The 14948-nt window shown below is 45.8% G+C and overlaps 1 protein-coding gene across 1 annotated transcript in view; it reads right to left on the reverse strand.

Moving 5' to 3' along the window:
• Positions 1-13954, reverse strand: part of LOC147640270 (uncharacterized) — a 33673-nt gene extending 19719 nt beyond the window's left edge. Inside the window, exons 1-3 of the mRNA XM_086778807.1 lie at positions 13571-13954; positions 13306-13370; positions 10907-13177 (exon numbers count right to left, since the gene is read on the reverse strand). Coding sequence (XP_086634933.1) covers positions 10907-13177; positions 13306-13370; positions 13571-13724 — 2490 coding nt within the window. The 5' untranslated portion in view covers positions 13725-13954. The remainder of the gene's footprint in view (positions 1-10906; positions 13178-13305; positions 13371-13570) is intronic.
• Between the last annotated feature and the right edge of the window lie 994 nt (positions 13955-14948).

Here is a 14948-nt window from a genome sequence, read left to right on the forward strand (position 1 = left end):
GATCAACGGTGTTGCATGCATGGAAGCCTTGCTGTGCTGATCCACAGCCCTAAGAATGATTAAGAACATTGATGCTAATTAACACAAGATTAAGACAAAGGAGAGAGAAGAGGAGAGAGATTAGGTGTCGAGTTTTCTTGTATTACTATGGTACAAAAAGGTAACTTGATGCTTGTACATGATGTAGGGCTATGGTCAGCCCCATAGGGGTGACCTAGGCCCCTTCTACATATATTCTACTGATGCTATAAATGAATGATGATGATCTAATAACTTATCTTTATTGTTGCACTAATCAAGGATTAAGATTGTTCATGTTAAGGTTTAGCCATGGCACGAGCATGCACGTGACATTCCCTTCTGCTAAACTTGATGACGGGTTGGACACTCTGTCATCCTTCCTCCCTGGACATCTACTGACCTTGAACTACTACTGCTTACTGACTTTGACTGCTACTGATTGATATTTTTGTCTAAACACCTTCACTCTTGATCTCCACTTCCAAGTCTTTGATAAAGAACTAAGCATTTGTTCATTGCTGTCCCCATGCCTGCTTTCCCTTAACCTTGACACAGTGTCGGGCCACCTACCGGACCTGATCATAATTGTTGCTAGGCCTAAATGTTTTGAGGGCTTAATGAGGTACTGGGTATGCGTACCTGCCCTTGGGGGATGCTTCCTCTAGCTTCTTCACCTATTGCACACCACTCGATCTGCTACCCTGTTGCATCCTTTCTACTGGAACTGTGCACCTTCCTTGGGACATAGCTTAGTGGGCTGAGCTTGAATGCTCTAATACCAATGTTGCATGCACAAAAGCCTTGCTGTACCGATCCACAACCCTAAGTTAAGAACATTGATGCTAATTAACACAAGATTAAGAGAAAGGAGAGAGATTAGGTGTCAGGTTTTCTTGTATTACTATGGTACAAAAAGGTAACTTGATGCTTGTACATGATGGAGGGCTATGGTCAGCGGTGACCTAGGCCCCTTCTACATATATTCTACAGACGCTATAAATGAATGATGATGATCTAATGACTTATCTTTACTGCTGCACTAATCAAGGATTAAGACTGTTCATGCTAAGGTTTAGCCATGGCACGAGCATGTACGTGACCACAATCAACTTCCATGAACACCACTAGCACATTGACCCCCCTCCTACGCAAGTAGCATGAGATAGGTCCTCCAGACTCTCGCTATAGGAAAGCCGACCTTTGACACGGATTCAAAGGAACCCCGACAAGTGGGAGTGGACCAAAGAGCCCACGAACCCCTTTTTTCACTGCTCGGCGAGGCTAAGTTGCCAGATTCAGATGCATGAGATTGTCGGTACTCTTGCTTGAGAAGACTATTCTTCTTCTGAGAACATCTCACCTAACTTTCTCAAAGACTATTGGAAGTGATTGTGGGACAGCTTCGACCTCAAAAGGTCACCATGTTCCTCTAGCAGGTAGCTCACGAGTTTAGAAGTTGGCACATGGTCATCCAAGACAGTGCATGAGGTGTAGCCACCTGCACAAGTCGCAAACAACATTGCCCCGCCCTACGCTATGAGACAACTAAAGGCCACGACCTCACGCACACATTGCAAGATAGAGTCCCCGACTCTTTGGAAGAGGCTTGGTCCCCATGGCACTTGCCAAAGGTGGGAGATCATCACAACCGCATAGTGGCATGGCACATTTGGCAGGCACGATGCAGTGAGACCATTGAGCACACCCTCACCTCCCAGCAACGTCCATCCATGTCATTTGGACAAATGTCATTCCCACTCTCTATAGGGCCAATGGGGGAAGCTATAAGGAGCTTCGGACCACATGCAAAGACGTCGAGAGGCCTTCCTTTGCATTTGGCAATAGGCCCAGAGCCCCTTTCTCTCATTCAGTTCCGGTGGGCACCCTACACTCTCCCCAACAGAGGACTTCAGTGGTGGCTCACTTCAAAAGGTCCGGATCATCGGCTTCCAAGAGCACCGCTAGCACATTGATCCCCCTCCCATGCAAGTAGCCCGAGATAGGTCCTTGAGACTCTGGCTCTAGGAAAGCCGACCTTTGACGCGGATTCAATGGAGTCCCGAGAGTGGGAGTGGACCACAGAGCCCGACTAACCCCTTTTTTCACTACTCGACGAGGCTAAGCTGCCAGATACAAATGCATAAGATTGTAGGTACTCCTGCTTGAGAAGACTATTCGTCTTATGAGAACATCTCACCTAACTTCTTCAAAGACTACTAGAAGCGACTGTGGGGCAGCTTCCGACCTCGAAAGGTCACCATGTTCCTTTGGCAGGTAGCTCATAGGAGTTTAGTAATTGGCACGTGGTCGTCCAAGACAGTGCATGAGGAGTAGCCACCTGCACGAGTCGCAAACAACATTGCCCCACCCTCCGCTATGAGACAGCTGACCTAAGGCTCACATTGCAAGATAGAGTCTATCCCCATCCTCGACTCTCTTGTAGAGGCTTGGTCTCCCTAGCACTTGTCAAAGGTGAGAGATCATCACAATAGCATAGCGGAATGGCACATTTGGCCAACACAATGGAGTGAGACCATTGAGGGCACCCTCACCTCCCAGCGGAGTCCATCCGTGCCGTTTGGACAGATATTATTCTCTCTGTGCAGGGCCAGTGGGTGAAGTTATAAGGAGATTCGAACCGCATGCGGAGACGTCGAGAGGCCTTTCTTCGCATTTGGCAATAGGCCCAGGGCCCCTTTCTCTTAGACAGTGCCGGTGACCTCACTTGGCACTACAAGTCACCGGTTTGGCTTCACACCCCTCCAGCCCCCGCCTCTCCCCTTGTATGAGGTAGTTCCCTCCGCGAGCGGCCAGCCATGAAGGGGACTAACTAATAGAAAGATATATTTTTCAAGGAAAAAAAAAGGAGGTGGATTTGTGTAGCTCAAGAGGATAGGTCACCAAGCATTAGTAAGTGTGTAAAAGAACTACAAAAGCCAATGGCACTAACTCCCATATTGCATTTAGATCCAATGTTGCCGTCTCCTCATTCATGCCATCTTCCCATTTTTTATTTCCAAATGCTTGCTTAAAACAAGTGGACTCCAATTCATGTATCGCTTTAACCATGTAGGCATAATGATGAGCTCTATATCCATCATATCTCAGCTTGTCAACAGGGTATCTAACACTCGTAGTGATACACCTGTATCACTACAAGGTATCCTCAAAAAAACAATGGTTCTCCTTGCACCAAGAGTAACCACTTATGGAACGCCAAGCTCCTCATCAAGGCTCTATTTTGAGCCACTAGAGTCACCATCCACATATGAGTGACTTGGTGATGGATCAAGCACAAAAGGTTGATCTACCATTTCCTTCCCTTTTGCGTGATACACGTGTACCTTCATCTTTCCTTGACCTACTTGACCAATTTTCTCAACAGAGCCCCAAAAGCTATGCCATGCCTCATGTTACATAAGTAAATGAGACATCACACTCCCTAGCTGTGAATGTCGGCTTCAAAAAGTTCAACAATGTCATGCATGCTAAGCCGTGAACCTAGTCCTACAGTAGTAGAAAGCGGCTTGCACTCTTCCATGTGAAACCTCTTCAATAAACCCTTTATGTACTTAATTTGGTGGATAACAATGCCATCATCTCTGTGCATAAACTGAGTGTGCCTCAACGCTACAATTTTAGCGAATTCTGAATTAAACATATGGTTGAGCAAGGAGTTTCTTGCCCGATTCTTTTAGTGTTGTCTAAATGACTTACATCTCTTCGAGCCACATTACTAACTCATGGGTCCTCTAAGGCATGCGAGTCCATCGTCGCTCCAATTTGAAGACATCCATAAGAAGCATTCTATAGCTCATGTTTTCTTGCATCTCCATCATTCATGGGTGGCTGTCTTTTCTTGGACAGGTGTGCCCCTTTAGGTGCTTTTGGCTTATTGGGCTTGTGCTTTCTACTCTCGTCATCCGGGGTGGCGACTAACTAGTTGTAACATGCACGAGATTATACCTTGCTCTGCGCTTCATCCAGTGAGAGTAGTGGGTCGCTAGGGAAGCGTTTGTATATTGACACACCCCCCCCACCCCCAGCGGGAAACAGTGACTCATGTTTCTTGGTGTTTATGGTTATATGATGGCTGTCCCTTCAGGTATCTTGAATCTTTATTGGAACCTTTGTGAGTGGGACTCGATTGAAGCTGCCCCATGAAGAGCCTGCCTGTTCTCAACTACATTGTGTGAAATGCTTGGTTGCTCTTACTCGGACAGATCCAAAGGACTCCCACTCTTCAACCACATGGGAGACACGAGACGACATTACCCCTTCCATCCACAGGAGATTCCGGCATAGAATTTGGCAATCATACAAGAGGAGCCATACCTCTTACTTCTCGTTATTTTTACATGGTGGGCTCCCTATTAATAAGTGGAGAGCTATCTTTGGTGCTGATCTAGCCTGTCTCAAAGCACAGCACCTTCAGAGACAATACATCATACCTTATGGGACTGCAGAGCAGCACAGAGGATTATCTATGGCCCAACTCTTGAGCAGATTGAGGAGAGGTCAAGTTTATGTCACTTGAGGTGCTACCGCTTGGCTGGCCCAGTTTGGCCCACAGATATTCTATGACGGCAAGGATTCTGATCCTGTCATTTTGGTACGTGGAGGTGTGGCCCAGAGAGGCACACTTCACGATATTCTTCAATCACAGTGCACCACCCTCACAGAACATTGACACAACTTGAGAGAGCATTGCCAGCATTCAGCATGGCAGATTTGGAAAGCCAGATGCAAAGAGGCTTTGGAGGGTACTCGTGTTTATGATGCTCAGAGAATATGCAACATATGGAGTGATATTGTTCACTCTTATGGCCAGATGGACCCGCACACAGGATCCATCTAGAGTTGCGTAGGCGAAACGCAACCTGGTTATGAGAGTGGGATCATGGTGTTTTCTACTCTTTCCCCCACGGGTCTCTTGGTAGCATAATTCCCCATATTGGTTGAGATCATAGTTGCAATGAAACGCGTTTCTTACATGTAAGAAACATGTATGAAACATCTACCCATTTCATACGTAAGAAACGGGTTTCAAACGTAACTTTTTTAAACCCTAAAAACATATGGGTTGCCTCGTTTTTAGAGGCGATTCTGAAAGTACAGCCACGCTGTGTACCCATCTTGCAGCACACGATCTCAGGCAGGAGCTTCAGCAGGTGCTGGTACTTCGCACACACCTCCACTTGATGAGAATGCATTTCAGGAGTCTTTCGGGAGTGGCACTAGCACTAAGGATGAGACTGATGATATTGAGCCTAAAGATGAGGATATGGATCTGGCTGAGGGTCACGATGATGATGAGTTTTGACTCTTGAGTCTTTTGTTGTAGGAATCACGACTCAAGATTTAGGATTTCATTTACAATTTGACTTGTGTTATTTACATTTATCTTGACTCTTCATGAATCATAATTCATGTGACATGGTTTATCATTGATGACTCCAGAGTGCAGGGATTTCATTTACATGATTCATATGTAATCTCGCTTGAGTCATTATTTGTCTATGCTTCTGCTATAATCATTGTTGTCTGTTGAATGTTCCTTTATGCCTTTGTATCATGTATGAGGCATGACATGAGTCATATTCTATATATATATAAATTTCCATAGTTATTTTTTTGTCCGAACGAAACTCGTTTCTTACATTTCGGGAGAGCCCTAGTCGGCCAGCACCATCTAGTCAGCCACACGTGTGAAGGCGCATTCATATAACACCATTTTCAGCACGTCATGGTGGGCATTTATCAACAGGCTGACAACTAATGAAGTAGCCGTCTGCTGATAGGTTTGTATATATAAGCAGCCCCTCAATCCCATTCATAAATCAGCAGTAAAACACAGCAGTTATCATGTGTGTTTTGGTCTTCTGACTTGTGCACGCATATCTTAAGTGGGTAGTTGGGGCCCAATCTCGTGTCGACTCTCCTTCTTCTCTCTCTACAGCTCTATCTCCTTGTTCAAGAATTAAAGTGGATTGCTTAAACTCACTCAACATAAAGGTATAAAGAAGGCCTTGTTGTGTGTTACACATTTATACCGGCTGCATGTTACATTGCTACTAGAGCTTCCAGTTGTGACCCAGCTTGGCTACCTAAAGTGAGAACAACCCATGGATGGTAAAACTCACATCAGGAAAAATCATCCAACCGTCTACCATGTCAAGAGAAGAAGAAGAAAGACACAACCTAAGAAAGTGTCAAAGGAGACACCACCAAAGAAGAAACAACGCTTCTGCAAAGCAACAAAGGTTTCATCCAAGAGCTGATGGAGCAAAACAAATTGCTAAAGTTACAACTTCAACAAGCAAAAGATGTAGAAAATCCTAGAGAGCAGCCTAAAGAGCAAGGTCCGATGGAATTTGCATGCATCTTCTCATGATGGAGCAACAAAGACGTCCAAAACTTGTTGAGGAATGGAAGGCAAAGCAAGCCAAACACTAGGGTGAAGAAAGCCAACACCATGCAGTACTCGCAGCTCTGGAGCATCAACACAAGCTAGATTAGAAAGCCATGCCGCTCCGGCATCAACAAACACTGGCAACCTGACAGGCCAATCTGTAGCGGCACTTTTCTAAATGGCACCTCGTCCCAGCTCTGTCCACCACCACCGTCATTTGTGCTCACCGAACTTTAATAAGCATGATGCTAAGTGTGATCACTTTGCAGTTACACAATTTATTCATCAGTTTATTGTATAGTTTCCATTGGCTAAGATTCAAATACCCAAGAGAGAGTCCACCTAGGACCTTTGTGTTTGACCTTAAAAGGAGATTCCTCCCACCCCAATTCATGACTAATCTTAATAACGAGTTTTACCAACTCTCCCAAAATGAGTCACCTATGCTGACTTACTCCAACAAAGTCATCACCATGGCACATCAATTGGGGAAATCCCAAGAAGAAAAGGTGAGGCAATTCCTCAAGGGGTTGGATACCGACATCCAGTTTACCATACAGAAATGCAAGTCTCAATCTCATGACCAAGCTTTGACTTTGGCTCTGAATTAGGAGATGATGCTGAACGAAAAAGAAGACCAATAAGGCTCCAAACCCCAGCAACAACAGTAGTCATCATCCCAACAAGGTAAGGTAACACAGATTAGCAAGGATCATAAGGACAACAAGAAATATGCTCAGAGCGCCTCAAGCAATCAGCAAGACAAAGGTTCAAAACCTAAGAAGATGCTCGAGGAGAAGGCCAAAGAGGGCATTACAAGAGGTTATCGCCAACCATAATAGCAAAAGCAGAGCCAAGCAAAGAACCAATGTTTTTTCTGCCATCATGCGGAGCATAGTAAAAGCGATTGTACCAAGTGGCACGGTGAGAAGGCCACCAAGCAAATACCCTCTATAGTGGCCATTGCCGAAGCGACACCTACACTCAGCATTCAGCCATCAGTCCCGCATCCCCTCAGCAGATCTGGATGTGCATATTGACTCCCGAAGTGGCTTCTAAGTTGTCTACAAACTGTATGATGGTTCAGCTGAGGTTTGGTCTACCTCGTCTTCACATTTGGCATTCCACGGTCAACCATCGTCTTGGTAGATTCTTCGTAAAGTCTACATTGTAAAGAAGTTCTCCAAAGTAATATAGCAAATACTCTTGCTTGCCTGCTTGCAGGAGGGGAGCCATACATGGAGTTGTCAAAATACGCAGCGGAGATGATAACAAAATCTGAGACCACAAGAGCAAGTAGAGTGCAGAAAATAGACAGCACAAGAGAAGGAGAGAGATAGGCGTGTAACTCTTCTCTATACACAAGATCCCACAATGAAAACAAGATACAATAGGTGGGGGGCCATGGGGCCATTTTATATGGCCCCATGAGTGCAGTCGGCCAGCAGAAGGACAGCCGACAGCATGTTGGAGTCACCCGACCAGCATTTACTCCAGTCGGCCAGCATGCTTGCATGTGTGAAGTCGGCTTGCTCCAGTCAGCCAACAGCCATCAGTCGGCCAGCACCTCGACCATCCTGCCAGCACATGGCAGCCTCCCACACCATGGAAAAATGAGAAAAAATGGAAAAAAAATACAGAGAGTGAGGAAAAATGAGAAAACACCTATAAAAGGCGGACACACCCACAACAAAGGCCCTGGTGTCTGATAAAGACAGGAGATGACTTCTAACACCCCCTCCTGGCTGTGAAATCAACCCTAGGGAGCTGGAGTGCCGCCTGAGCGTAGCCTGAGGTAGAGACTTCGTGAAGAGGTCCACCACATTGTCCTTCGTCGAACAATAAAGTAGCAAGATGTCACCGGCCAAGATCTTCTCACGTACAAAGTGATACTGTATCTCTATGTGCTTGGTCCGGGCATGGAAGACCGGGTTCCAAGTAATAGCTATACAACTCTGGTTATCACACTGGATGACTGTGGACTCCTTCTATGGAAACCGAATCTCGCCTAGCAGCCTCCGCAGCCACACAACCTCGCAAGCAGCACCACAAGCAGCCCGGTACTTTGCCTCTGTCGAAGATAGGACAATAGTTGGGTGCCTCTTACTGCTCCAAGAAACTGCTCCTGAGCCGAGAGTAAAACTGTAACCTGAAGTGGATCTCCTCATGTCTTGATCTCCTCCCCAATGTGAGTCACTCCAACCTTGGAGTCTGACTCCATCCCCTCCTGTGTAAAAGAGTCCTAGATCCTTCGTACTCTACAGATACCGCAAGATCCACAATCCTACGTCCCAATGAGACTTCAATGGCATCTGCATAAAAGAGCTCAACAGCCCCCCGGAGAAGCTCAAGTCCAATCTGGTGTTCAGCGCCATTTCAGATCCAGAAAGAAGTCACAGGACGGAGTCATGTGCCTGGAAGCACCACTGTCAAGAGTTCATTCCCGGGTATCCTTTGCGGTGAAGCCAACTGCCTCCTCACTCTCGAAGACGATAAAGCATCAGCGTCCATCATCTCTAAGTGTACAAATGCAAGAGTCTTTGCAGCTGAGGCTGAAGAATCAGCACTCTTCCCAGTCCCCTTAGGACACTTCCTCCAGTAGTGGCCTTTCTCGCCACAATCATTGCAGGACCCCTTGGCCTTCAATTTCTCTCGTTCTATTTCACACTTCTTCTCAAAAGACTTCTCCGGTGAAGCCTTCCCTTTGCCCTTGTTGTTATTCTGGCCTTTCGGCCGTTGGCCAAGTAAGGCCTCCGAACCTCCGCTGTGAGGAGGGTTTGTGAAACGTTCCTCCTGTTCTAAGACCATGGACACAAGCTCCTCCCAGGTAATGGTGCTGAGCCTACACTAGTAATCAAAGAGGAGTAGAAAGCGGAATACTGTGCAGGCAAGTGGGACAACAAAGTAATAGCCATATCTTCTGATGATATCTCCTTGCCAACCTGGAGAACTTCCTACTGAAGGGTATGCAGCTTGTTAATGTGCTCCCGCATCGTCGACGACTTTGCAGGGTTTATAACCCGCATCTGCACTTCCAAGGAAATCCTCTTCATGGACGATACCCTGTTATAAAGAGAAGCCAAGTGCTGCCATATGCCTCTGACCAGCATCATATGCTTTACATGATTGATTACGTGTGGTGTGCAATTGAGGAAGATAAATGACCGGACCCTGGCGTTGACATGATCCCACATCTGTGCCTGTGCCTTTGCCTTGTGGACTTCTTCATTGACAGTAACTCCCCTTCCTCTGCTTCTGGCCGTGGAACCCCGATAACAATGAAATCAACAAGGTCATATGACTCCAGCACAGACTCCATCATCACCTTCCAGATGCCGTAATTGTTCCCGTCCAACTAATGGTCCACTTGGAACGTGGGGAGAGTTGGGATCTTCACATGCTTCTCAGCCATCTCTAACAAATCTGCCATCATAGGGATGTAATGAAAAGGGTGGGTGGGAGGGGAAAAAAAAAACTTTAAACCTGCAAGTGGCTGTCCCGCAACTTAGCCCGCCTTCCTCTTGCCACTTCTCTTCCCGAACAGTCCCTAATAGTCCAACAATCAGCAACGTAACAATCCCCCTCTTGCTCAGAAAACTCCCAAGATCTTTCAAGAGCCTAGGGCTTTGATACCATGTCAAAATGCGCAGCGGAGATGATAACAAAATCTAAGACCACAAGAGCAAGTAGAGTGCAGAAAATAGACAGCACAAGAGAAGGAGAGAGATAGGCGTGTAACTCTTCTCTATACATAAGATCCCGCAATGAAAACAAGATACAATAGGTGGGGGGCCATGGGGCCATTTTATATGGCCCCATGAGTGCAGTCGGCCAGTAGAAGGACAGCCGACAGCATGCTGGAGTCACCCGACCAGCATTTACTCCAGTCGGCCAGCATGCTTGCACGTGTGAACTCGGCCTGCTCCAGTCGGCCAGCAGCCATCAGTCGGCCAGCACCTGGACCATCCTACCAGCACAAGGCAGCCTCCCACACCATGGAAAAATGGGGAAAAATGGAAAAAAAATACGGGGAGTGAGGAAAAATGAGAAAACACCTATACAGGGCGGGCACACCCACAACAGAGGCCCTAGTGTATGATAAAGACAGGAGATGACTTCTAACAGGAGTCTAGCTCCACCCTTTGATACAAAACAGCTTGTTGAAGACAGTTCTTGGCCGATTGCTTCCAAGATCAGCAAATATGTGATTATCAAGGCAAGTGGTTGAGCTTGCCCTCTCTCTCTCTCTCTCTCTCGTGTGTGTGTGAGAGAGAGAGAAAGAGAGAGAGAGAGAGAGAGGGCAAGCTCAACCACTTGCCTTGATAATCACATATTTGCTGATCTCGTGTGTGTGTGACAGAGAGAGAAAGAAAGAGAGTGAGAGCTTCCAATCTGGTTGGCATAAAAAATTCAACGAAAAACCAACCATTTTCCCTGAAAAGTCAACCTACAAAAACCAGAATGACATCTTACCCTTTCAGCCTCTCGAAGAAAACTGTCCAGAACAGTTGCAGAGTCGGTAGAAAGGTCAATATGCTTTCGTACATACTTAGAAATAGAATCAGAGTGAGTCTCTGATCCACCTCTGCAAGAAGATGCCTCCAGTGAAGCAAACTCATTGCCATCAACACTCGAATCCTCAGATATGAGCTGTGACGGGGATGCATTTAAAGCTGTGAGCAACTCCTGAAGGATGTTAGCTGTTGTTTCACCAGAATAGCAGACATCATCCCTTCTTGTACTGCTCCTACCTGAGTGAGCATGAGCCAAGATGCTGGTGTCATCACAATTAGACTCACATAATCTAACAGAACTTTCTGGTACAAAATTATTTTGACCATCATCAATTGCCCATCGTGCCCTCATGCGCGTGCAGCTCACTGTATCAGCTTCACTACTAGATTCAGCTTTACTACTACATGCCGCATTAATTTCACAATGGTTACACACCACAGAAGAGCTTGAGTCATCATCATTGCAGGAGCCGTTGTCCATCTCACCACTAGGTTTTCCTTCCTGCAATGCTGTGGTGGAGCTCTGCGTCGTGCCATTGCTTTCACATTCAAAAGATAGGGAATGTCCTTCCACAGAACTCTGCATTTCCGATGCAACCGTAGGTTTGGATACCAATGTAGTCACCCTTCTCTTCAAGGAGGACCTGATGCGAGAAGAAGCCCCTTTATTCTGTGCAGATTCCAGTCTCTTGCTTTCAACACCTACACTGCCATCTTTACACAGATTGGCAGCCCTGCTGTTGTTTGAGGAGCCTGTTCTAACACTGTTCCTGCTTCCATTTGAGTTCATTACTTCCCATGAAGCCTGTGATGGACTTTTCAAACCTTCCAAAGGCCCGGAAACCCTTGCTGAAGAGCTTTTAGGAGGACTTGGATCTCTGCTTAATTTTTTTCCTGGTGACTTGGAGCATTGACTTCTACTGCTGGCTGCTTGACTTAACCTCCTGCTGGTTTCGTTTTGCTTTGACTTCTCATCTTTCACGGGTGCCGGCTGCACAGTATTGTCCAGTTGGCTACATCGGTCACTCTTAACTACAGATTTGTCATCTTTAGTCCGAGCTACTACTCTTTGCCCACCATTAGGCAGAGGGATATTTGCTTCCTGGCTAGAAGGGGTGGGTGGTCCCAATCTTCTTCTATTAGCTAACTCATTGTTTAATTTCTTTTCTTGTTTCACTCTCAAGTGATTCTTCGCCTCTTCTTGACTGCTGGTAGAAGGTTCCTCTGCAGCAGTGGTAGTAGATGGAGAAATGGCTTGCTTCTTATGAACAGCATTTGCATTCTTGCTCGTGACTCGTCCTTTGCATTCCGTGCCCACATTGGAGGATGATAAAGCTGTCTTCAGCTCTGAATTTGAATGCTTGTTCATGGCCGGGCATTTGCATTGTGTGCACACATTGGATGATGATGATGATAACAACGATGATGGTGATGGTGTCTTTCTGGCTCGGGATTCTCTGAGTCTCCTGGCCTTTTGCCCACCCGTGTCCTCTCTCTCGCTACCTTGTAGCAGAGGTTTTACCCTCTGGGAATGAAAACCCAGATGTCTAACAGGCTGCAAACTGGGTTCGAGTATCTTGGCCGCAGCTCCAAACAAGCACGCCGTGCTCTTTGCAGATAAAGGGCTCTTGATAGGTGAAACCAACTTACTAGTTGTTTTGGAAGGTGACAGAATTGATCCGAATGGGGACTCCACTTGAAGAGGAGGCAATGAGGGAAGCTTGGAGAAAAATAAGGATTTTGGATCCTCGGGTTTGTTTGAATTGTAAGGTGTGATTGCTTCGGAGGAGCTTGATTTGGCCGTTGATTTAACTCTGGTCTTCAAAGATGACTCCTTAGACGCCTCACTGACAAGACTAATTACTCTATGATTCCCTGCAAAACTATCAAGCTGTTCTGTGTGGGGTACCGTTGTCTTTCCTTTGAAGGGTTGGATCCTTGTATCCGTGCACCTGGTGCTTTTACTAGCTTTTTCAACTAGATAGTGGTTACTCTGCAGGAGTTTCTTAGTAGATTGGGCTTCCTTTTGGTTTCTGATGAGCTCAAGCTGCTTTCTTTCTCTCCTGGATGGCTCTGGCGAGGGCATTGTTTCCAGGCCCATAAGCCTTGCCACCACACTAAGAGGCCTCTTACCCTGTCTCTCCTCACAGATCTCATCCTTCTGAACACCTCCTTTTGGAAACTCCTTTGCTTCTCTCTTTGAAGACCCAATTCTGTTCTCATCAGCAATCTGCAATCAAGTAGGAAAAAAACCCATAAACCTATGTGAGTGGATTTGGTGTTTTAGTTATAGTGCTGGTGCGTTTGTGTGTGTATGCGGGTGTGGGTGTGGGTGTGGGTAAGCCAGACAATCAGTACCAGTAGCAGCTTGGCCATTGGCAGCTTCTCATCTGTGTGGTTCATGGAGCTATGGCTGGGTCTCTCTACAATTTCAAAGAAAAATAAACACAATAGATGAGATAATTTTCCATGCTGTCATAAAACAGAAGAAATCATTGATTTTTCTGAGATTAAGAAACATAATGCAGGTGAGAAAACCTGTTGCAAAGAGAGGTAAAGATCAACCGATTGCAATCTCTCTCTCTCTCTCTCTCTCTCTCTCTCTCTCTCTCTCTCTCTTTACCTGCAGGTAGTAATTTGTGTGGAAACAATCTCTTGCCACTGAAGCGGTCCAGCAGCTGGAAGAAGACCCCAGCACACCCTCCCAACTTGGAACTGCTGCCTTTCTTCTCACTTGCAGTGAAGCTGGAGAGGACCTTACCAGGGGTATCCGCCATAGCCAGCAGAAAAAGAAAGAAGAAGAAGCAGAAGAAGAAGAGAGCTCACATGGGCACTTGGATCAAGCTCTGGCTACGGCGAAAGAAGAGGGCACGACGAAGCTTTTCCACTCAAATGCAGACCAATGCAGCAAGCTTTCGAGGTCTGGCAAAGGCGGAAAACACAGAGACGATGGAGAGGAAGACCCGAAGGTTCGATTTCAGCTCGTGTGGAAAGAAATGTGCGGCATGACAGGAAGCGAAATTAGCGAACTGCAGGTAGTAAAACCAGTAATCCCCTGTTTTCGCTAATTAATTAAGATATTACTATAAACGACGCTTGCCTTAGACGTACGGGTTGCCAGCGCAACACGTCAGCCGTCCCCCTGTCGGATTTGCCGGTTTCTCCACCGGCTATGCCCGGTCTCCGAAGGACAGTACTCCAGCACCCCACGGCCCCACAGTCTATGTACTCCTAGTGTAAAGTCAAAACCTGGTGTGAATAAACCCTTTTCTGCATCCTCGGCCTGGTGTAAATGAACCCCTTTTGTTGGTGGCGCTAACTCGAACGCGTAGATCGTATCGACGCGAAAAATGTTTTCAAATCCACGAATCACAATCCGCCACGTTGACAGTTTTTAAATTCAAAAATAAAAGGATTCTATATTTCCGGACCAGAATTTAGAAAATGTTGAAAATTTTCCCTTTTTTTAAAGGTTCAGACAAAAATGCACAATGACTTCTTGTTTTCGCACCTTGAAATGTTGAATAATTCAATTAAAAAGAAAATGGAAAAAGCCTGGCACGAGTTGAATTTAACCACGATTGCAACTTGCCAGCAGGAATTTTCGAGATCCTCTGGCTCTCTCTCAGGGCTATAAAGTCGAGAGTTAAATTTTAGACCATTCTATGATTCTATATAAAAAAACTCATTACAAATCTGACACACAACAGAACCTTATTCAATGTCCATTAAATGTTCGAACTAAACATCACATTTTAACTGACTCAATCACTGCTCTAAAAAAATGTTTTTTTCAACCCTTAAAATTAAAGGTAATGTTTAGGTTTGACCGGAATTTAGACTTGAAAATCATTAAAAATCATAAAAATGTCGGGATTTATAACCAAAATATACAATTTTTACTCCTTAAAATAAAAGACAACGTTGAATTCCAATCGAGATTTTTAAATTTCAGCCCGAAAAATTACAGCATAAATGAGCACTGGACCTAATGAACAACG

Source organism: Cibotium barometz, chromosome 3, assembly GCF_041138505.1.
Source record: "Cibotium barometz isolate CiBa-2024 chromosome 3, ASM4113850v1, whole genome shotgun sequence".
NCBI classification, from domain to species: Eukaryota; Viridiplantae; Streptophyta; class Polypodiopsida; order Cyatheales; family Cibotiaceae; genus Cibotium; species Cibotium barometz.